Source organism: Entelurus aequoreus, linkage group LG16 (genome assembly GCF_033978785.1).
Source record: "Entelurus aequoreus isolate RoL-2023_Sb linkage group LG16, RoL_Eaeq_v1.1, whole genome shotgun sequence".
Classification (NCBI taxonomy): Eukaryota; Metazoa; Chordata; class Actinopteri; order Syngnathiformes; family Syngnathidae; genus Entelurus; species Entelurus aequoreus.
In genome coordinates this window covers 54,727,505-54,751,205 of record NC_084746.1, presented here as the reverse complement: position 1 = coordinate 54,751,205, position 23,701 = coordinate 54,727,505, and the positions used below count along the sequence as shown (strand labels likewise).

Genomic DNA, 23,701 nt, shown 5'->3' with positions numbered 1-23,701 from the left:
AATGAATTATTACTAGCCTTCATCCAGTTTCATCCACAGTTCTTCGTTTGTGTTGCCTCTAGTTCCCCCCCACAAGCCTCACCAGTAAACATGGGGAATATATTCGAAAAAATGTTTAATAACATATTCGCGAACAAAGAAATGAGGATCCTCATGGTGGGTCTGAACGCTGCTGGGAAAACGACCATTTTATACAAGCTCAAAGTGGGAGCGACCGTAACCACCATTCCCACTATAGGTAAGGTGAACAATTGCATTATCAATCGTAAATTATATTAAATGTGTTCTTTCCCTGTGCAGGTTTTAATGTAGAGACGGTGGAGTACAAGAACATTAGCTTTGCAGTTTGGGACGTCGGCAGCCAGGATAAGAACCGACCACTGTGGCGTCACTACTTCCAGAACACGCAAGGCAGGCACGCACCTTTTCTGGAATTGCACTGCGTTGTTTTTTTAATACAGTGGACTAATGCAGGCTTTGATCGCTTCTCGTTTCAGGTCTCATCTTTGTCGTGGACAGCAACGACCGAGAGCGATGCAACGAGGCTCGTGAAGAGCTCATGAGAATGTTGGCGGAGGACGAACTGCGCAATGCTCTGCTATTAGTCTTCGCAAATAAAACAGTGAGTACTCTGGGCAATGAACGTTGATTAGGTTATGTGGTTGATTTGAAACGGACACTGTGGCATTGACAGGACCTGCCTAACGCCCTGACTCCAACTGAAGTCACCGAAGCACTGGGCCTTCACACCCTGCGCAACAGGCGCTGGTTCATCCAGGCCACCTGCGCCACCAATGGCGACGGTCTCTATGAGGGACTGGACTGGTTGGCCTCGCAACTTAGGAAGCTCTAACAGTCGTCTCTTTCCCTCCCATTCATCGAGCCTACATTCTGCCTTTAAAGCCCTCCCATGCTGGCTGTTGTTACCGCCAACATACCGAGCCACCAGTGGAAATAATCGGTCCATGGTAATGTGTAAAGCTGACATATGTATATATGAAAGGATATGGTAATGGGGCAGCTTTATTAACTTTTTCTCTCGTGGTTGTTTCACTTTCTGTTTGTTGGGCAATAAAAGGAGAGACGCAAGGGAATCTAATATTACAATCACATACACTACTCAAAAAGTTAAAGATATTCAGCTTTTGCGTTTTAAAGATGAAGCTAAAATATACAGTACAGGCCAAAGGTTTGGACACACCTTCTCATTTTAATGCGTTATATTTTCATGACTATTTACATTGTAGGTTATCACTGAAGGCATCAAAACTATATGACACCTGTGAAGTGAAAACCATTTCATGTGACAACCTCTTAAACCTCATCGAGAGAATGCCAAGAGTGTACAAACCGTAATCAGAGCAAAGGGTGGCTATTTTGAATAAACTAGAATATAAAACATGTTTTCAGTTTTTTCACCATTGTTTGATAAGTACAAAACTCCACATGTGTTCATTCATAGTTTTGATGCCTTCAGTGACAATCTACAAGGTAAATAGTCATGAAAATAAAGAAAATGCATTGAATGAGAAGGTGTGTCCAAACTTTTGGCCTGTACTGTGTATCAGTGTTTCAGTACTTTTTGTACAACTTGCTGTTCTCTAGCAAGTAGCTGAATAGCAAAATTTCTAACTGGTGGCAAATTTTCTTTGACATTAAGCTCAGTTGCCACTTCAATCTGAAAACATCTTGTTAGCAGCCTAAAACGGAGAGGTACTGTTGAACAATATTGTGGTTAGTTGGTATTTTAGGTTAATCCTGAAATTCTACCCAAAAGTTGAGTATCTCAACTTTTTGTGAGTGGTGTATTCAAATTGGTGACCAAAACTAAAAGATGCACAGCTGGGAGCGTCAACCTCCTGTTTGATAAACACTGGTATTGACTTAATAGGATGTTTATGGAATCTACCTGCTTTCTCTGGTTGGTGTTTTTGTGTATTGTCAAGTCTCAGGTCCACGGGCTGCCTTAGTACACTTTGCAACTATTTTTTTTTAAAATGCTCTATACTGATTATCCCACACTCAGCCTCATACTGTAAGTTGTATGCATCATGTAAGACGACATTAGTGTCATTTCCCCCATCCTATCAGGTGGGTGTTTTTAAAGAAAATATTTAAACACTTGTGTGCATACACATTTCTTTGTGTTACTGAACTGCTCAGACTATATATGGAGGTGGGCTTGTTTTGTCATTAATACAGACTTAAATATTTAAGTTAAACTTTTGTGTGAGTAAAACAAAAAAGCACTAATTAAAGTGACTGGAAAGGATTTCTAAAATGTATTTTTCTTACATGTGACTATGCAATAAAACAATGTCTTCTGCATTCACTGTTCCCCTTTCTCATCTGTTAACTATGTATACAGTACATATGTTCGTTTTGTCGACGTAATGTTCAACGTGCGTATTTGTTTGACCGTAAATGTGTCTTCTTGTTAATCATATTTTGGCTTGTTGAGGGGGCATAAAGGGGGTGCCATGGCATCCCTTGTTAGCTTGACCACCCCTTGACCCAGGAACAGGCAATGAGATGCCTGCATGTTGGAAAGCACCTAATGCAGCAAGCACAATGTGCAGCAGCGAGGTGATCTTGGACAGCATTCCTGCAGGTTGATTAGGCTGCTATGGTTAATGCAGCCGAGCCTATAAACTCGGCCTGAGGAGAGCGCGGAGGTGGTTGCAAAGGGGCGGGAGTACAAGTCCCGGGTTCCTTCATAGGGTGGCTTTGTCTGGGAGTCGCCTCTCCTGCTGCTCCATCAGCTTGGTTTGTGTGTGGCAGGCTAACGGTACTCCTTATAAAAAAATTAAAAAAATAGAAAAGAAAAAAAAAGCTGCCTGTTTTTTTTTTACCCTTCTTCTCACTCTTTATGAATGCCTTGCTCTTTTGTTTAGGGCACCCCCTACAGGTGCCAGTGTGCTCAATACCCCCTATTTAAACAAATTGAGGGCAAACATTATTTGGAGCAGCATTCTGATGGCAGTGCAGACTTTGAAGGGTGAGAGATTTAAAAGCTCTCTCGTGTCATTACTTCATTAAACAATTTTCAAAATATTCAATGATGCTTTGTAATAAAAGCACCTTATTAGAAAAGTAGGTATCAGATAGTCGTACAGTGCACCCGGAAAGTATTCACAGCACTTCACCTTTTCAACGTTATGTTACAGCCTTATTACAAAATGGAATATATTGGGGTTTTTTCCTCAAAATTCTACACACAATACCCAATAATGACAATGTGAAAACGAATTTTTAGAAACATTTTTCCAAATGTATTAAAAAATAAACAAAGAAATCACATCTTCACAGTCATTAAGATTAAAAGTGAGCTCAGAGGCACCCTGTTTCAACTGATCATCCTTGAGATGTTCCCATAGCTTGATTTGAGTCCCTCTGTGGTAAATACTGTTGATTGGACATGATTTATAAAGGCACACACCTGTCTATATTTAAGGTCCCACACTGGCAGAGCACAAACAAAGACTAAAGTCGAAGGGAATTGTCTCGAGGCACAAATGTATGGAAGGGTACAGAAAAAGTATCCGCTGTCTTGAAGGTCCTAAATGAGCACAGTGGCCTCAATCATCTGAAAATGGAAGAAGTTTGGAACCACCAGGACATTTCCTGGAGCTGGCCGGCCATTTAAACTGGGCGATAGGGGGACAAAGAGCCTAGTCTTGGAGGTCACTCTGTCAGAGCTACAGCATTCCTCTGTGGAGAGAAGAGAACCTCCCAGAAGGACAACCATATCTGCTGCAATCCACCAACCAGGCTTGTATGTTACAGTGGCCAGACAGAAGCCATTCCTTCGCAAAAGTTTGCAGAATTGCACCTGAAAGACTCTCAGACAATGAGAAACAACATTCTCTGGTCTGATGAGACAAAGATTAAACTCTGCCATGTGTCATGTTGGGAGGAAACCAGGCACCACTCATCACCAGGCCAATACCATCCCTACAGTGAAGCATGGTGGTGGCAGCATCATGCTGTGGGGATGTTTTTTAGCAGCCGGAACTGGGAGATTAGTCAGGATAGAGGGAATGATGAATGCAACAACATAGAGACACCCTGGATGAAAACCTGCTTCAGAGCGCTCTGGAACTTAAGACTTGGGTGACACTTCACATCCAACCTGATGGAGCTTGAGAAGTGCTGTAAAGACGAATGAGTGAAACTGCCCACAGATAGGTGTTCCCAACTTGTGGCTTCGTATTCAAAAATACTTTGTGCTGTAATTTCTGCCAAAGGTGAGGCAACAAAGTAATGACCAAAGTATGTGAACACTTATGTATGTTGGATTTCTTACTTTTTTTAAAAATTTTTATACATTTCGAAAAGCTCTAAAAAAAAAGTTTTTCCATTGTCATTATGTGGTATTTTGTGTAGAATTTTGAGGTCAAAAAATTAACTTATTTCATTTTGAAATAAGGTGTAACATAACAAAATGTTGAAAAAGTGAAGCGCTGAGAAAACTTTCTGGATGCACTGTGTCCAATTGGCCTTCAGCTAATTGTTAATGATGCTGTGTGAAAGTTAAGCTAGATTTGTCATATGGATGATACTAAATGAGTAAAAACTTAGCATATGTGCACAAATGAGGGACATTTAATCAGTAAAAAATTAACCGGCAATAAAACCTAGCTACTAAAATGACCCCCCAAAAAGCTAAACAAGGTATTCAAGACTGGTCATACTTGTGAAGAGCGCTGCGTCTTTTGAGTGAGAGGGAGGGTGGGGGGGGCAGGACATTAGCTGTCCGAGTCGTGGCGTCGCCTGTGGCTTTGTGCGACACCGCCAGGGGCCGTCTTGTGGCTGGAGGGGTTACGGGGGACAGGGGACCCCCCGTCGGAGGAGTCTGTGTCGTGGCGCTGCTGTCGGTGGCGGGGGTAGGCGGGTTGTCGCTGTGCCTTTAGTGCCCCCCTTGAATGGCTGTCATAGGGTCTGGCTCCGCTCTGACTGTGGTATGATGGATTATGATGGTGGTGGTCCTTTCGGGGCCTGAAGAGTAACAAGACAACAAATAATCTGACTGGGTGGCTCAAAGTGGCTTCTGATATGCCGGGGGCGGGGAGGGCGAGGTACAAGAATAAGATATTTTTTACGTTTTACAACCTTCTATGCAACCATTTTTATTAGTCTTTTTCAGATTGCATAATTTCATTAAGCCATTCAGTTCACAGTTCACTAACAAATATTTCAATCAAGCATTACTATGCATTGTCAGTAATAAACAATAATACAATGAATTGACCAAGCATTACTGAATGCCTCTTTTCAGTTACGTAAATAGTAAATAGTAAATGACCTTTGGTCACTTCATAAGGAAATATTATTTCTCTCTATAATGTGTGATTTATCAGAGAACTACAGTCCACACTGCAAATAGCCAACTTATATGGCTTGAGCTTTAGTGACGTTTCAGCTCCCTCTAGTGAAGCTTTTCCTAACTGTCAGGAAAGTATAATTTAAAAATATCTTATACTCAAATCATAATTTAAAAATTTACCCCATACATGAAAAAAATATACAATGAAAATAAACGGTAAAAAAATCTGTTTCAAAATGTATTATTTAAAAAATTTGAGATAAAATGATCAAACCTCTTTTTGTCGTCATCTGAATCGGACGACGACGAATCGCTTCTTTGCCTCTTTTTCTTCTTCTTCTTCTTCTCTTTCTTCTTTTTCTCCTTTTTATTCTTCTTTTCTTTCTTCTTCTTTTTGCTCTCCTGGCTAAAAACGTTAGGGGGTTAAAGTAAGCATAACTCGTCATTGTCCAGCTATATCTATAGACACTTTTTTTTAGGTACGTCCATACCAGAGGGGTCCAAAACTTTTCCGCCTCGGAGTTGTACTAAAATATCAAAGGATTCGGGGGCAAAGGTTCATATTTTAAAGCAGGCTGAAACCCATGTAGATAATTTGAAGTGGCTGTTTGAAATTGACTCTAAGTTACAAGAACACCACCGGCTATCTTATGTTACCATTGGTTGTTTAACAGAGCTTTTTTTTTTTTAAAATGTCTATATTTTTTCAACAATTACTAATAATAACAAATAATTAGTCTGGTTAATGGCTGGCTATCATCGCTCTCTTGTACACACTTACACGCCCTGAGAGCGTGCACATACATCTTGTTGTTATAATGGACAATACATTCAATAATAGCTAACGTAAGTAGCAAAACGTTAATTAGCTGACAACACACAAAGCTAGTGTGTGTGTGTGTGTGTGTGTGTGCGTGTGTTTTGTGCATAACATGGGGTGTAGTAACATGCTCAAAGCCAGAAGAGGGCAGTAAAGTACCAGAGCTTTGCTTACAACACTTTGGAAAGTTAGCGCCCTTTAGTAAAAGTTGCAAACACCTATTTTAAGGAGTAGTATATCAGCTATGTGTTATAGATAACCAAGCATATTATCATTAGTAACAATAGTTATAGATATTAGAAATTCAACTTTTTCTCATCACACTATGCCCCTTTTCTTAATTGAATTATATTTTAGAACATGCTATAAGTCAATAAAAAACTTGTTGCGGGTAGTTTGGACACTCCTTGCCTACATAATCAAATGATAAGTTGTTTACATAAAACAAAATGATAAATGTAACAATAGGTTTGTGTGAGAAAGGATGTAGCCTGGTGTAGCTAAATAAGCACATTACACAGCAGTCATTATGACGCTGTGCAGGTTTAAATATCATATTTAAACAGCATTAATAACTTTGCAAAGGCATTACGACTGTATCTGAAATCCTTACATTGTGTACCTAATGTAATGGATATAAGTCAAACGTGTCAAACTTGTTTTCATTGATGGCTACATCGCAGTTATGGTTGCCCTCAGAGGGCCGCTTTTAACAGTGAATAATATACAGTATGAATATAAATGTGTATATATAAAACGTGTATATAATTGTCTGTCTTTTTTTACGTACGCTGTACAAAACCAAATCTTTAGATTGTACTGTATAAAACTGGCAGCTCAGTCGCCACAATTTTATCAAAATATTTGCAGTTTTTTTTTTTTTACAGCATATAAAATAAAAAAAATACATGGAATTAAATTATATGGAATGGAAAAACAGTACCACCGTTTTTTTAAGTAAAAATTAATGCAGGTTTTTTATACTGTAGAAGCTATGGTTGTTGTGTTTTATAGTGTATCATTACTCTATATTGAAAGTGGATTTTACTGTAAAAAAGGTTTCACTGTAAAATGTTTACATGAACAGTTTGTTGGATTACTTGCTTTGAAATCATAAGTCAAGCAGATATTTAAGTATTTATCTTTATTTGAACAATAACATTGTTTTGAAATGTATGATGATATAATATTTTATTTTATTATTAATGATGATTAAAGTGTACACAGTACATTTATTTTTGTAAAACATTTATTAACAAAAGATAGGGTACTTTATTTACACATACTGCCACGCTTTCGGGGGCCACACAAATTGATGTGAAGGGCCAGATTGGGCCCCCGGGCATTCAGTTTGACACCTGTGGTATAAGTGGTTAATGAGCTAATGCTTTCTTACCTTTGTTCAGTCTCCTCTTCCTTCTTTACACTCTCTGATGACTTTGCTGTTGAAGTTTCTGGAAGAACGCTGGTCTTGTGGTGCTGGAAGTGCAGTTATAATAGTTTATGTATTATGCATTAAGGGACGAGCGGTAGAAAATGGATGGATGGATGTAGCTTTATCTATATGTACAGTATTTCTCACAGAAATGCAAGATATTTGTGGGGGTGGTCAGTTGACGTAATCCTCTAATTTGAATAAACAAACTTTCTACTGATGCTTCTTTTTGTCTTTTTAATGTCACATACAAGACGCAGTCGCCTGTGAGTGCTTTTTAGACTGGGGGAGGGACCACATCAGCATATCAGTCTCCAAAAGTCTCTTAAATAGATTTGTTGCTGGTTGTTTTTTTTTTTTTAAAAGACAAGGATCCCTCCTGCTCTTTCTTTCTATTTTCTGGCAGACCAGATGTGTATGCAGTTACGATGATTACCGCCACCTGCTGCATGGATTTGTACCGTCAAGCTACATTCACAAACAGTCTCGTTATAATGTGTTTATGAGCGAAGGTGAAGAAGCAGAGCCACATTTAATGTAATTGAATGTATGGGAAACACTGATGTTTGTTATTATATTCTCTGTGTGTGTCTTTTTACCGTAAAGACTGGCAATCCCATTTTAACCGCTTCCTTTTCCTGCTGGGAGAGGACCACTTTGCGTGATGCTGCACTGCACACACAAACACACACACACACACATTATTCATCAGACTCAAGTGAGAACAGCTCTCACCTGAAAAAAGCTGTTTGTTAAGACCGAATGTCAAGGGGGACAAACAAGGAGCTGAGCTGAGTGTTTACCATTTGTGTCGACCTCATGAAAAACTAGAGTGTGACGTTTTACTAAGGAATATTTCAAATGTTCAAGTTTAAAAATATGCTTTAAGATGACAAAAAAAAGAGTCACCTGGAGCTTCCCAATCCAGAGATTCGATCCACATTCCTCTCTTCACCATCATCTTCATCTCTCCTACAGATGTCTGCCAAATCCTGTGTAATTATAAGCACACCCAAGTCTTCTAAATTGCTTGCTAACTTAGATGCGACCACAATATTAAGATAGGAAAGGTGACGGTACAATACCTCTTTGGTCAGTCCAGTCGGTTGCCTCTTTATGACCTTGTGTCCTCTGCATTGAACATGACAAATGAAGATTCTGTATTTTAATCCTGGACTATTTATCTAGTATTACACTTACAAGGCAGCCATCAACGCTTCATGTTCTGCAGCCTTGACAGCGGCAAGCTCCTCTTCCTTGGTGGGGGGCCTGCTGCCTTTTTTGTCCCTGGAGTACCATGTCAGATCTTTGCCTTTTTGCCAGCGTCCCACTGGAGCCATCAAGGAATTTCCTGCAAACGGCGCGCAGCATCAAAACAGACAATGAACGACAACGAGGAGATGATGGTGCATACTAGAGATACCGCATTTTCCAGACTATAACCTGCACCGCGGTACATAAGCTGCACCCACAAATTTTTTGAAAAACTTTTTTTTTTCCATATACTTGCTGCACCAAACTATAAGCCACAGATATACACTGGTACATTGTGAATGAGATACTAACTTATAAAGATTTTGCAAATGTTTATTTACATACCTTAATTTTTTGCAAACGGCACCTGTAACATGAAAGTACAACGGCTGATCCAACACAACAGAAACATCATTGATGTCTTTATCTTTTATGAGATTAATAAGATTTTCTCCTTTTTTATTAAAGGTTCAAGATGTTTATCAGGATTTTTCTTCATGGATCAGTTTAGTACATTGATTTTTTTACCTAATCCATTTCATAATTTAGCAGTTAGTGAAGAAAAATGTATAGATTAGCCGCACCTTTATATATGCCGCAGGGTTTATATCTTGGTAAAAACCTAGCGGCTTACCCCTGTTTTCCACAGGATGCGAAATGGCTGCGGAACGTCATCACCACGGCAACAGACTCCTTACGTTTTTATTCAAGTCAATGTGTCCGTTTCCATCGCTTACAGAACAGCATCAATATGGCTGGGACATTTCACATCCCTGCGCTAAATAGACGTAGGGCTTCAATTTTTGCCGGTCGCCACAACCCAACGGTTTAACTTGGCTAAAATCTGCTTAAATAAACTATCAATCAATCAATCAAGTTAGAGATGCTACCTCAGTAGAAGCATTTAAGTCTCATCTTAAAACTCATTTGTATACTCTAGCCTTTAAATAGACTCCCTTTTTAGACCAGTTGATCTGCCGTTTCTTTTATTTTCTTTTCTACTCTGCTCCCAACCCGGGATGGACCGCTAGCCTGTTCATTGGATGGGGACATCTCTACGCTGCTGACCCGTCTCCGCTCGGGATGGTTCCTGCTGGCCCCACCATGGACTGGACTTTCGCTGATGTGTTGGACTTTCACAATATTATGTCAGACCCACTCGACATCCATTGCTTTCGGTCTCCCCTAGAGGGGGGGGGGTTACCCACATATGCGGTCCTCTCCAAGGTTTCTCATAGTCATTCACATTGACGTCCCACTGGGGTGAGTTTTCCTTGCCCGTATGTGGGCTCTATACCGAGGATGTCGTTGTGGCTTGTACAGCCCTTTGAGACACTTGTGATTTAGGGCTATATAAATAAACATTGATTGATTGAAAATAAACTATCTGGGTTACCTTCAAAATAAAATAGTCCATGTTCAAGGCAGATCGTATTTTACACTCAGGGGAGTGGTTTGTAGGCATTCAATTAAATGTGTGTGCGTACAACGCTCGCTAGGAATGATGTTAGTCATGTGTTGTGGCTTGTTACAAAAAATAAAGCTGTCGTTTTGCAAGGCAAACAGTCGTCTTTTCCATGAGTCAAGTCAAGGCCGTCACATAAGCGCCCGCCTGTGGGTACTGAAGGGCGGCAAAGCTCAAGACGTTCTGCTGTGTTTACTTTATCGCGGGATACGCGCAGATTCACGAGATCTCGAAAAATTCCACGCCATTTCGCTGCACTGCGAAGCTGCAACAGAACGGCGGTAGGGCGGTGCTGTTCCGTTTCACTGGCGTTCCGCATCTCGTGGAAATCTGGGGTTAGATTTCTGAAAATATGGTAATTAGATTTTGATGGTAGAAAATGTGACAGTTGATGACAGTATCTAACATACTTTGCAAGTATTGATGTTTTTTTTTAGATTTTCTAATTAAAGAACACATAATTATTAGTTAACATAGTTATATCACTTCTTATTGCATACAGTAGTGGTCAAAAGTTTACATACACTTGTAAAGAACATAATGGCAGTAGAAGCATTTTAAAACTTGTTTGTATACACTAGCCTTTAAACAGACCCCCTTTTTAGACCAGTTGATCTGCTGTCTCTTGTCTGCCCTTCCCCCCTCTCCTGCGTGGAGAGGTTATCAGATGACCGCAGATGATTCGCTAGCTGTTCAAAGTCGGGACCCGGGGTGGACCACTCATCTGTGCATCAGTTGGGGATGTCTCTGCACTGCTGACTTGTCTCCACTCAAGATGATCCCCTGCTGGCCCCGCTATGGACTGGACTCTCTCTCACTATTAACTAGATCCACTCGACATCCATTGCACCGGTCCCCTCTGAGGTTTCTCATTGTATCCCATTGGGTTGAGTTTTTCCTTGCCCTGATGTGCGATCTGAGCCGAGAATGTCGTTGTGGCTTGTGCAGCCCTTTGAGACACTCGTGATTTAGGGCTATATAAATAAACTTTGATTGATTGATGATTGATTGATAAATGACGTTACATGAAGTTGCACAGTTGAATGCGGTAATTTGGCAAAAGTGGCGGTGGCCTTCCACGTAGCCGCGGTATGTTGACACAAGTGAAGAAGGGGGGCACCAATATACGTGATTCAACACGGCGGAAGCAATGAAAACCTTTTAAGCTGCAGGCTGTACTAAACAAAAAGCGGCATTTAAAACAATCTAGATTTTGTATGATGAAGGACGCAGCAATTGAAGGTAAGTGCGCCATTAAACACGTTGTGTATGAATGCAAGTATAATATATAACTACTACCTGTCTGCTCGTGTTTGTTAGCTTTCAAGCTAGTAATAGCTGCTAACGGTTAGCATTGGCTACACACTTACCAAGATAATTCTCTCGGTGTTTGTCCACTTTGACATCATCCCAGTTGAACTGGTCCTGGCCTCCTCGAACCCCCCCGGACCTCGAAGAACCGAACATTTGTGGGCCTCGATGACGTTACGGTTTACTAAACGTGCTAGCGTCTCCTCCGTTTGTTAGCTTTTTAGCCGCGGCCTAGCGTCGTTGTTCTCTCATCCGGGTACTTATTCGCTTTGCAATGCTTACTTCCCCGAGGGACGTGGCGCAGCTTTCCCACCACAATTTTATGAACAAAAATATTTACATTAATTCCGAGTGGTAACGTTTTTTTTTGTGAAAGGCATGTATTGACGTCACTGGAGTCTCACGTCTCACTATTTAGCGTCACAGCGAAAATTATTATTATTATTATTATTTTCGATAAAGCACGTAAAAACTATCCATATGTTAAGTGTAAGTATTGAAGAAAAAATAAAAAGTGGCAAAAGTTTATTTTTGTGTTTTACAAAACGTGCCGCATGTACATTTAACGCGGTTTTGTGTTGCGTCGCGGAATGATGACGTTAACAGCACAACAAAACCCAATGGCTGTCGGTGCAAGGAAACAGAATGGACGACTAAAACATTCCTTCTGGGACGTCCTCAGGCTGTCAAGTGCAAACAGCTGCCAATGTATATGAGACATTTTGCCAGGTTCTATTCAGGTAGGCATATGTTTTCATTTGATAAAAACGACGTGTATTTCATCTCTAATGCGCCATGACTGCCATTGAGATGCTGAAGCAGGCTTTTTTTTTGCGATTAACTGAAAAGAACCACTGTTACTTGAGTGACTTCCTGCGTGTTTTGCCTATTTGCATGAAACTCAGACGGCGATCGGGTTCAGCTAGTGAATAATAACAATAAAGCAATAACAATACTGAAATAAACTGCAACAAAAAACAGTGCAATAAACAGCAATAACAGTGTAATACATTTTTAAAGGTGCAATATACACATCACGTCTTTCATATAATCTTAAATTTTTTTATTTTCATAACATGGTCACTACTGCTTAGTTTCACGTGTTATATTCTTATTTTTACTGTTATATTTGTATTCTTACTTTTATTTAATTTTATTCTTATTGTTATATGTTCTATTGTATTTCCATTTATACCTCCATTATTTACTTTTTAAATTATATCTCAATTCTGTACACTGCTGCTGGAATTTTAATTTTCTTGAGGGAACTCTCCTGAAGGAATCAATAAAGAACTATCTATCTATCTAATTCTGCAACTGACAACCTTTTATTTCTCCTTACGTCATTCTGAAAGTAAAATACTTGGTTATAAAGGCGTGATCAAATGAGTTACAATCAAGAGATAACTGACAATAAAGATGTGCAGCTTAGTGTTTACCAGGAAGAGATTTGCATGCTAAAGTATTATATAAGCAATAACACTTTTCTAACCGTGTCGTGTTTACAGTGGATTTGAAAAAGAAAGCGACTTTTCTTGATCACCGGGTCCTGATAAAGCTCACATGATTCGCCATTTTCAGTGCACGTGCTTTGAATGAGAGTCAGCCTATACTGATAAACTCAAATTACTCTGCAACAGTGCTGTATTGTTTTAAATAGCACATTTGAACCCAACAAGGCGTCAAACCAAACTTTCATCATTATCCTCCTAGACATCAACATGTACTGAATGTCCTTCATAAGCACAATACAATGGCTACCTAATCGAATGGGATTAAATAAAGATATAAACAGTTTAATATGTCACATTTTGGATGTTTCATGTTAAATTCAACATCCAGTCTGGCTCAAATTCAGGGGAATCTTACATACCCTGAAAATTAAATTATAATGAAGGCACATTCTATGGCGAACTCATGGAACCAAATTGTAACTCCAAAAAGTGTCGTAAAAAAATTGAATTATGTTTCAAATTATGTAAACCAGTCTATAATATTTGTATGTATACATTCACTAATCATCATAAAGATATATTTTTAAAATGTATCCCCAGTCACACTAATGTCCATCTAGAAATAAGAGATTTAGAGATGCTGATTTAGAAAGGGAGTATCCATCCATCCATTTTTTACCGCTTGTCCCGTTCGGGGTCGCGGGGGGTGCTGGAGCCTATCTCAGCTGCATTCGGGCGGAAGGCGGGTTACACCCTGGACAAGTCGCCACCTCATCGCAGGGCCAACACAGATAGACAGACAACATTCACACACTAGGGCCAATTTAGTGTTGCCAATCAACCTATCTCCAGGTGCATTTCTTTGGAGGTGGGAGGAAGCCGGAGCACCCGGAGGGAACCCACACAGTCACGGGGAGAACATGCAAACTCCACACAGAAAGATCCCGAACCCGGGATTGAACTCAGGACCTTCGTATTGTTAGGCACATGCATTAACCCCTGTTCAATCCCCACCCCCCCCCGTGCGTCGGTTGAGGTGGGCGGGGTTTGGTGGTAGCGGGGGTGTATAATGTAGCCCGGAAGAGTTAGGGATGCATGGGATTCTGGGTATTTGTTCTGTTGTGTTTATGTTGTGTTACGGTGCGGATGTTCTCCCGAAATGTGTTTGTCATTCTTGTTTGGTGTGGGTTCACAGTGTGGCGCATATTAGTAAGAGTGTTAAAGTTGTTTATACGGCACCCTCAGTGTGACCTGTATGGCTGTTGACCAAGTATGCCTTGCAGTCACTTACGTGTGTAAGCAGTGGCTGCATACAACATGTGACTGGCTGGCACGCAGATAGTATGGTGAAAAAGCGGACGCGACGACAGGTTGTAGAGGACTGAAATCAGTAAGTCTCCCGGAAAAATCGAGAGGGTCGGCAAGTATGCAGCTGAGCCGCATCAGAGTGGTCAAAGAGCCGCATGCGGCTCCGGAGTCGCGGGTTGCCGACCCCTGCCCCAGGCAGACTTCATACAGCATGGCAACATAAGATAGCTGAATTCTGACTTTAAACTAAAAACAACAGCACTGGAAGGAATATAATATGACATGAGGAAAATATGAATACTTTTAGATATTTAGGGAAAGCTACTTTTATCTTTAATTATCATCATGATTTCTGGTTATGTTAGGTCAGTAGAGAATGTTTTGCTGGCCCTGATGGCCCACAACTGAATTATAATAATATAATAAATGAAATTAACACAAAAAATGTAATTACCACTTTAACTAATTTATTATACTGTATATTGAAATTAAGATTATAATTACTATTTTAAGAATATTAGCTATGAAGTCAAATGAATGAGGCACCTTGTAGCTGCAGTCCTGCATTTAAGTACTGTATAGTATAATGTAAGGATGTGCCAATTGATAGGATGATTTTCTTAAAAAAGTACATGATCGTCATTGTCGATTAAAACCTTTCAATGCCGATCCCCTCTGGCTAATATTGTATTTGTTTTTGACAAGCTAGCAGCGAATTGTGTATCTCCATTCACAGTGTGGAACTGCTCCACTAAGTTAATATTAATCAACTCCACAACGGAAAATAAACTAAATTTCTTAGTATCTTAAGTATCATTATCAAGTATCAGTATTATTATCAAGTTTCATTATCATTGGAGGACGAGGCTAAACATGTTACACACTGAGAGCAAGCAGGAGCAGGCATGCTAATAGCTAAGTGAGCTAGAAACAACAGAAAAAGTAAGTGCTCAGTAATGTTTAAGAAGTGTAAATGAAAGAGCAGAAAGTAAGCAGATATTAACATGAAATTACCATGTAAATTAATAAAAGTCTGTTGGTGTGTCAGTATTGTCACAGTCAGTACACAGCACAAAAGAGGAGAGTGGATCGATCCATGAACTAGTGGTGTTGATGATACCAAGGGTAGTATCAGTATATGACCAATACTAGAAGAATTACATTAATATTTGTATTTTCTCAAAATATTTCATTGTTTTAGTTATTGTTTACACATTTTAAGAATAACTCCCTGGACACAGGATGACTTTGAGGGTAAATACTAAAAACAATTGCACTAAATTAGGGCTGCAACAACTAATCGATTAAATAGATTAAAATCGATTATAAAAATAGTTGGCGATTAATTTAGTCATCGATTCGTTGGGTCTATGTTATGCGCATGCGCAGAGGCTCCTTTTTTATATTTGTTTATATATACCTTTATTTATAAACTGCAACATTTACAAATAGCTGAGAAACAATAATCAAAATAAGTATGGTGCCAGTATGCTGTTTTTTTTTCTCCAATAAAATACTGGAAAGGATACAAATGTAGTTTGTCTCTTTTATCCGATTTTTAATCGATCAATCGAAGTAATAATCGACAGATTAATCGATTATCAAATTAGTTGTTAGTTGCAGCCCTACACTAAATAATATATAGTAGTTTTAGATTTTGTTTAGTTGTTGTGTACTATTGACTTTGTTTTGCTCAAACAAATGTATGTAACAAAAGAGAAACAGGAACTACCAAGAGCACTCACCATAAACAAATAGAAACATTTACAGGTAATACATGTGATCAGTATTGGTATCGGTTGATCTCGCTCATGGATGATTGGTATCAGAATCAGCAAATCCACGATCATAACATCCCTAAAATAAAGACAATATCAATATCAAAATGACATTAGTGTCTAATGTTTAACTGAAACAATTGTTGTCTTTTGAGAAGTTGTGGTTGTAACAGTAGGTAGAAAATAATAGTTCCAAAAACAGTCTGTGTATGTTTATTTGTAGAACAGAGCTATTTGGACTGTTGCAGCCTCTTCACTTGCATGTACAAAGAAAGGAGCTCCCCATGGTTCTTTTAAGGCAAGCGTTCAAGAGGCGAGGAAGAATGACTCTTGTCATTTGCACCTGCAAACACAACTTGGCTGCTTCGGGCTCTCAGAGACAAGACAAGCGGCTTGTAAATGTTGTGATTTTGTTTTGCTTCATGAGTGTATTTTGTTGTCATACTTTATACTTGCAGTAAACATTTAGGCGTCATGTGGATTAACCTCTGTTAATCGTCGGATACTCGATATACACTATATTGCCAAAAGTATTTGGCCACCTGCCTTGACTCACATATGAAGTTGAAGTGCCATCCCATTCCTAACCCATAGGGTTCAATATGATGTCGGTCCACCTTTTGCAGCTATTACAGCTTCAACTCTTCTGTGAAGGCTGTCCACAAGGTTGTGGAGTGTGTTTATAGGAATTTTCGACCATTCTTCCAAAAGCGCATTGGTGAGGTCACACACTGATGTTGGTCAAGAATGCCTGGCTCTAATTCATCCCAAAGGTGTTCTATCGGGTTCAGGTCAGGACTCTGTGCAGGCCAGTCAAGTTCATCCACACCAGACCCTCTCATCCATGTCTTTATGGACCTTGCTTTGTGCACTGGTGAACAGTCATGTTGGAAGAGGAAGGGGCTAATTGGAAGGTCACATGAAGTTTGGAGCTCTGTAGCAACTGACTGTGCAAAAAGTCGGCAACCTCTTTGCACTATGCGCTTCAGCATCTGCTGACCCCTTTCTGTCAGTTTACGTGGCCTACCACTTGGTGGCTGAGTTGCGCTTCCATTTTCTTACAATAAAGCAGACAGTTGACTTTGGAATATTTAAGAGCGAGGAAATTTCACGACTGGATTTTTTGCACAGGTGGCAGGCATCCTATGACAGTTCCACGCTGGAAATCACTGAGCTCCTGAGAGCAGCCCATTCTTTCGCAAATGTTTGTAGAAACAGTCTCCATGCCTAAGTAATTAGGACACCTGATTCTGATCATTTGGATGGGTGGCCAAATACTTATGGCAATATAGTGTAAGCACTGAAAAGTGTTTTGCATCTATTTTTTCATTGCTAAATAGAAGGAAAACAACGGCACATTTCTGATGGCTGGGGTTATGTTAGGTGTTAATTTTGGACCATACTGCTACTAGTGTGTGTAAACATGGCCCTGCCCTCCCTCCCTGTCTGGCTCTGCTGCTTGTGGCAATCACTTGACTTCTCTCCTGGCTGAATCAGTGTGCACTGAGGGAGGGCGAGGAAGGAAGAAGGGTTTACTTTCTGCCGTTGGTTAGAACGTGTGACAGGATAGACGAGGTAAGATTGGATTGCTCACTGTTGTGTTGTGTTTCCACAAGCAGAATATGTCTCTGCAATTAGTGAGTAATTGGTCCTAGAGGGCGCCCTGGTTCCATAGTGATTGCCTCTCTTCTGCCAAGTGTCATTTCAGTCTCGTTAGGTGCGCCTGGCTTATCAGCTTGTTTTCCAAGATTGAAAACCTGTCGTTTAACATTTAAAATTCCAGTGATTACACGTCTTTCGTTCTTTATGAGGTTGACTCTCTGACGTCTCTTTCAGCTATGGCTGGACCCAGGCCTGTGGTGCTGAGCGGCCCATCCGGGACGGGGAAAAGCACTCTGTACAAGAAGCTGATGAAGGAATACAGCAGCGTCTTTGGCTTCAGCGTCTCACGTAAGTCATCATGACTACAGGCACGCCTCACTGAGTTTAGAATATCGTTAAAAGTTAATTTATTTCAGTAGTCTAATTTTTAAAAGGTGAAAATTCTATATGTCTATCAATCCACTAAACACTAGTGTTGTCCATATACCAATATTTTGGGAGCGGTCCGAAAATATATTTAGATACTTTATTTTAACAGAAAATCTTATGATACATTAAACATACATTTTTAATTGCAATGAAATAATAATTTTGACATTTAAGTGACCATACAAGACAACTTCTCTTTCGTTAGTAGTAGAGGTGGGAATCTTTGGGCACCTCATGAAGCTACGATTCGATTAAAAATCGATTATTGATGCATCTTTAATTTATGTATATTGATGCAGTTTTACATTTCTTTTTGTTTCACTAAATAAGCAACTTTTAAAAACAGTGCATTTGTAATAAGAAACAGTTAAATTAATTACCATCACATTTAATAAATTAATGGAAACGTGTGCAAAAGCGGAACATAAGTGCCCTATATTAAAGGAGCTGGTCGGATCTCTCTGTGAGGTGGCTCGCAGAAGTCAGCCAAATTTTACAACTGTCTGAATCACTTTATTTACAATAAATACATCGATTATCGACATTTACAAATCGATTTTATAATCGTCCTTGTCCGAATTGCGGTGCATCTAAAAATCGATTATTTCCCCCAATGCTAACGCTAATTTGGCTGCTGATGTATGCAGTAACATTGTCATTTCTGATTTTGTTATTTTATTCAAAATTATGAGGGATAAGCAATAAAAGATGAATTATTAATCTACTTGTTTATTTCCTGTTAATATCTGGTTATTTTCTGTTTAACATGTTCTATCTACACTTTTGTTAAAACGTAATAGGCACTTATTCTTCTGTTGTATGGATACTCTGCATACGTTTTGGCCCAATACCAAATAGTTACAGGGTCACACATATTTTGTCCACTTGGGCCGCAGCGGTACTCAGCTGTAACACACTTTTCCACCACTTGTGTCAGTTAGGGTTGTACGGTATATACCGGTACTAATTAAGTACCGCCATACTAATTAATTCAAAAACGCATCTTAAAGTTTGCTATTTTTTTCTTCATCACTGATTATTACTCACTGTAGATTCATGAGAGCCAACAAACATAATAAAACATCACTTACTGTACATGTTCTGCTGTCATTAGAATGCAGACTGCTGGGATGTTCATATACTCTCATTTAGATGAAAAATGCCTCATAATCCTCACGGAGAAACGGGGTGGTGAGGCAGAAGGGACCAAGTGTCTTTTCGTGTCGTTGTTGCCAGTTCCGGGTCCTAAATGGCTGTCAAAGTGTCTCAACTTGTCAGACTACATTCTCAGCAACCTATTTTTTAGGTGAGATGCATGACTTATGATCTACAATAAACTTCCAAGGAGCATGGAAGCAAGGAAACAGCAGACCACTCGATGATGTAAACAGGGACACAGGGTAGTGATCATGGCGCCACTATAAATAGTTAAGTCTGTGTTAGCGCTTATAATAACAATATCACTATTACTTGGTTAATACTCAAGTCACGAAATGTAAATGGAGTATTGTAGGCGGTTTTTGAATGGTTATTTATTGTATTTTATGGGCGGAATAGAGGACCTCCCATTGGCTATGCTGTAAGCGGTATTTTATTTACGTTTATTTAATATTTCTTATGCATTAAAAAAAAATCCATCCGTCGTCATGTCTTTCTCAATGATTGTAAACGATAGGAAAAATTCCCCAAAAAGTGCAGTTCCCATTAAGTGGGCCCCAGGCCCCTCTGAAGTGGAACAATTAGGCCCTGAGGTCAGAAAAGGTTAAGAACCCCTAATCCTCACCCCACAAAAACAAAAATATTTAAAAAAAACACATGTCCGACGTTAAAATTATCTGCATCCCCACGCATCAAAACACTACACAAAAACACACTCACCCGCCATCATACTCGTTTTGTCCAATCAGAAGCTGGAAAAAGCAGGCACATCTGACTTGGTGGCATTACACCTCTGTTAAAATGATAATGTTAATTGTAATATACTCGACCTACAATGACATGTACATTATCTTTAAAATCAGCCCAAACTTGATTTTTTTCCAAAATTGGCCTAAAGCTTGCACAACGCTGCACAAAATGGAAACAGACACTCCTAGCATTATAAGTTTGCATCTGTTTGTCAATAAAGTGATATATTATCTTGACTCTGGCCAGCGTTTAAGAGTTTTGAGGTACAAAAGGACACGTTTGCATGAGGGCAAGAGGCCAAAACGCATAGAAAAGGATGAGTTTTTTTAAAGTGTTTGTGTGGACATGGCCTAAGCAAATGTTTCATCCTCAAGAGAATTCTTTAAATGAATGGGGGAAAACTGTCTGAATGTTGTAATCATGATGATTTCTATTCATCACGCAGATACAACTAGAAATCCGCGACCCGGAGAAGTGAATGGCAAAGGTAAAGCTCACCTTCTCCTCTTTCGGTCATTTTCACAACTTTCACACCGGTGTCTTGTGACCTGTTGTGTCACCCAGATTACCACTACGTCACGCGGGAAGCCATGCAGGCCGCCATCAACAAGGGCGATTTCATCGAGAACGCAGAGTTTTCCGGGAACTTGTACGGGACGAGTAAAGCGGCCGTGCAAGACGTTAAGGACCGCAACCTCATCTGTATACTGGATATAGACATGCAGGGGGTGAGGAACATCAAGAGAACCGACCTCAATCCTATTTACATCTCCATCCAACCTCCGTCTTTGGACATCCTGGTGAGAAAACATTATCTCGGTGTTTTTCAACCTTTTTTGAGCCAAGGCACATTTTTTCGTTGGAAAAAATCCGGAGGCACACCACCAGCAGAAATCATTAAAAAACAAAACTCAGTTGACAGTAAAAAGTCGTTGTTGCAATTGTTGGATATGACTTTAAACCATAACCAACCATGCATCACTATAGCTCTTGTCTCAAAGTAGGTGTACTGTCACGACTTGTCACATCACGCCCTGACTTATTTTGAGTTGTTTGCTGTTTTCCTGTGTGTGGTGTTTTAGTTCTTATCTTGCGCTCCTATTTTAGTGGCTTTTTCTCTTTTTTTGGTATTTTCCTGTAGCAGTTTCATGTCCTCCTTTGAGCGATATTTCCCGCATCTACTTTGTTTTAGCAATCAAGAATATTTCAGTTGTTTTTATCCTTCTTTGTGTGGACATTGTTGATTGTCATGTCATGTACCGATGTACTTTGTGGACGCGGTCCATCTCTGCTCCACAGTAAGTCTTTGCTGTCGTCCAGCATTCTGTTTTTGTTTACTTTGTAGCCAGTTTAGTTTTAGTTTCGTTCTGCATAGCCTTCCCTAAGCTTCATTGCCTTTTCTTAAGGGATCTCACCTTTTGTTTATTTTGGGTTTAGGCATTAGACACCTTTTTACCTGCACACTGCCTCCCGCTGTTTCCTATAGCTACAAAGCAATTAGCTACCGGCTGCCACCTACTGATATGGAAGAGTATTACACGGTTACTCTGCCAAGCTCGAGAGAGCACCGACACTCAACAACAACACATCATTTGCAGACTATAATTACTGGTTTGCAAAAAATATATTTAACCCAAATAGGTGAAATTAGATAATCTCCCACGGCACACCAGACTGTATCTCACAGCACACTAGTGTGCCGCGGCACAGTGGTTGAAAAACACTGCATTACCTACTTAAACAAGTTGTGATTATCCTTTGTTATGAATGAATGAATCGTGGTCTTAATTTTCTTTTGCTTTTTTTCAGGAAACCCGTTTAAGAGACCGAAAAACAGAGTCAGAGGAAAACCTTCAGAAGCGCTTGAACGCAGCTAAAGCGGAAATCGAATTTAGTAAGTCAGTTTTTTGTTTGTTTTCGAAAGTCTATAACCGAAAGGTGAATTTGTACCTTGGTGTAGGTAAAGAAGCTGGCGTGTTTGACCTCGTCATCGTCAACGACAACCTGGATGACGCTTATGAGCAGCTAAGAGATGCTCTTCTGGAGGTGACTAACACTCTTTTGATATTCAGTCATGCTAGTAGCTAATAAAGCTTACTTGTTAAATGTATAATTCCTTACAATACTAACCTAGTTACTGGAAATGCAGAATTCGTCAAAGTATTGATAAGTGAGCTAGAATAATATTAATATAACAGACTAATTTCAAGAGATATATACTAATAGTATCAACCAAAAGGCTAATTGTTTAACAGTGAGTAACATTTCACAACCTGGTGCCTTTTTTCTTAGCGCTCTTGAACACTACATTGAATTCAATTCACTGTACAATTTAACTACAGTGATTATGCTGTAAAAACACAAGCCACTCCTAGAAATGTAATGGCTTGATTGGGTTTGTTTTATGTCCTCCTTCTTATCAGGAAATCCACGGGGTCAAGAAAATCAACTTGTCCTCGTAGGAGAAGGACATCATAACGCCATTTCTAAGCCACTCCTCACTAAAACCTCTACTACTCTTGTTGTGAACATTCCAGCCATAGAGGTGGTCTAAAAAGCAAAACAAAGACATCCCCTCTAAGTGGAAGATGTAGGTTTACATGGTATTTAGACATGTAGTTATTACTCAGCATTGTAAAGTGGATCATGTTTTTTTTTAACCTTTTTTTGTATTTACACCTGTATTGAAAAAAGCATCAGCTATTGTGTGATAGGTTACTGGTGCAGTATGCAGTAAGGGGTGTCGCAAAAAACAATTCTGATGTAAGCGCTCCATTACAAGCAGTCCTGCAGTGTCTGCAAAGCTTGACAGCCAGTTCACTTCTAAATGTCCTTCAATAAGCACACACAGTTGGTGTTCTCTTGTATTTTTAGTCAAGTCATTTACAAGAACTAAACATGATAGGCTATAGGCTACTAGCAGGTACACAACAGCTAAGCTCACAAGCTAGACATACATAATAAGTGTCCTTAAATGAACAATAGTTCCTTCTAAAACACATTTGTCAATACAAACAAGTATCAAATAATTATAGTTGTGTTGTGTATAACTTATAGATACAAAGTCTCCAAAGCAAAAGTATGTTAAAGTCATTCGACTTACTATGTCATGAGTTTTACTTAATAATTGTGGTCTATAGCTGTTTCCAAAAAACAGATAAAGACCGCATAAGTCCATTCCAGATGATTAATTATAAATAAGTCAGTTTTTCGTACTGTTCTCCAAGTAATTTCAGCCTTTTCTAACACTCCACATTACACAATAATAAAAGAATGTATGATAAATGCTGAAATTGTATCTGCCAACAATAGTTCTCCTATTGGAAGTTGTATTGGGACACCCCTAGTATGCAGTCATCAAAATATTTATGGACTGAGGAAACACGTTACTGAAGTCATTCCGACATGTCGAAGAACTGGTCTGTGAGGCTCAGTCAGCCATGTCGCTGTGGCACCGTGTTTACGGTCAAAGCCATCAGCCACACGGATGGTAAGCCATTTACATTACATTTAAAGGGGAGCATGTAAGTCAGATGAAACCATTTATGTTTGAATTCCAGGTAACACTTTCTTACTTTTGTATTTCATTTGCTAACTTAAGCTTCGTTTTA

The 23,701-nt window shown here is 39.5% G+C and overlaps 3 protein-coding genes across 6 annotated transcripts; 2 read left to right on the top strand and 1 right to left on the bottom strand.

The window, feature by feature from the left end:
* Positions 1–90: 90 nt before the first annotated feature.
* Positions 91–2,284, top strand: LOC133631199 (ADP-ribosylation factor 1-like). Of its 3 annotated transcripts, none has more exons than XR_009821414.1 (4): positions 91–238; positions 301–415; positions 498–622; positions 695–825. XR_009821414.1 is itself a non-coding variant. In XM_062023358.1 (4 exons), the coding sequence occupies exons 1-4, from the start codon at positions 91–93 to the stop codon at positions 851–853; spliced, it is 543 nt and encodes a 180-aa protein (XP_061879342.1). In that variant the 3' UTR covers positions 854–2,284. The 3 variants fall into 3 exon arrangements, 2 of the variants coding, with proteins under 2 accessions (XP_061879342.1, XP_061879343.1); XM_062023358.1 differs by having other exon boundaries at positions 301–411; positions 695–2,284; XM_062023359.1 differs by lacking the exon at positions 301–415 and having other exon boundaries at positions 695–2,283.
* A 2,299-nt stretch (positions 2,285–4,583) lies between these two features.
* Positions 4,584–19,408, bottom strand: LOC133631196 (multiple myeloma tumor-associated protein 2 homolog). 2 transcript variants are annotated; one of them, XM_062023356.1, is made up of 8 exons: positions 19,274–19,408; positions 8,782–8,932; positions 8,667–8,712; positions 8,491–8,573; positions 8,181–8,253; positions 7,543–7,625; positions 5,601–5,732; positions 4,584–4,998 (listed from the first exon to the last, which is right to left on the bottom strand). In XM_062023356.1, exons 1-8 carry the CDS (start codon positions 19,278–19,280, stop codon positions 4,749–4,751), a joined length of 825 nt encoding a protein of 274 aa, XP_061879340.1. In that variant the 5' UTR covers positions 19,281–19,408; the 3' UTR covers positions 4,584–4,748. The 2 variants fall into 2 exon arrangements, with proteins under 2 accessions (XP_061879340.1, XP_061879339.1); XM_062023355.1 differs by lacking the exon at positions 19,274–19,408 and adding an exon at positions 11,671–12,207.
* Positions 12,202–22,662, top strand: LOC133631198 (guanylate kinase-like). The gene is made up of 7 exons (XM_062023357.1): positions 12,202–12,351; positions 17,988–18,101; positions 20,536–20,577; positions 20,655–20,890; positions 21,900–21,984; positions 22,051–22,136; positions 22,514–22,662. The coding sequence occupies exons 1-7, from the start codon at positions 12,318–12,320 to the stop codon at positions 22,550–22,552; spliced, it is 636 nt and encodes a 211-aa protein (XP_061879341.1). The 5' UTR covers positions 12,202–12,317; the 3' UTR covers positions 22,553–22,662.
* The last annotated feature ends 1,039 nt before the right edge of the window (positions 22,663–23,701 follow it).

Coding starts and splice junctions, on each gene's coding strand:
- LOC133631199 (XM_062023358.1), top strand. CDS start 91: ATGGGGAATATATTCGAAAAAATGTTTAATAACATATTCGCGAACAAA. Junction 412..497: donor CTACTTCCAGAACACGCAAG/GCAGGCACGCAC, acceptor TTCTCGTTTCAG/GTCTCATCTTTGTCGTGGAC. Junction 623..694: donor TAGTCTTCGCAAATAAAACA/GTGAGTACTCTG, acceptor TGGCATTGACAG/GACCTGCCTAACGCCCTGAC.
- LOC133631198 (XM_062023357.1), top strand. CDS start 12,318: ATGTATATGAGACATTTTGCCAGGTTCTATTCAG. Junction 21,985..22,050: donor TAAAGCGGAAATCGAATTTA/GTAAGTCAGTTT, acceptor ACCTTGGTGTAG/GTAAAGAAGCTGGCGTGTTT. Junction 22,137..22,513: donor TAAGAGATGCTCTTCTGGAG/GTGACTAACACT, acceptor CCTTCTTATCAG/GAAATCCACGGGGTCAAGAA.
- LOC133631196 (XM_062023355.1), bottom strand. CDS start 11,767: ATGTTCGGTTCTTCGAGGTCCGGGGGGGTTCGAGGAGGCCAGGACCAG. Junction 8,933..11,670: donor ACACCGAGAGAATTATCTTG/GTAAGTGTGTAG, acceptor CGCCGTTTGCAG/GAAATTCCTTGATGGCTCCA. Junction 4,999..5,600: donor TCAGATGACGACAAAAAGAG/GTTTGATCATTT, acceptor GTTACTCTTCAG/GCCCCGAAAGGACCACCACC.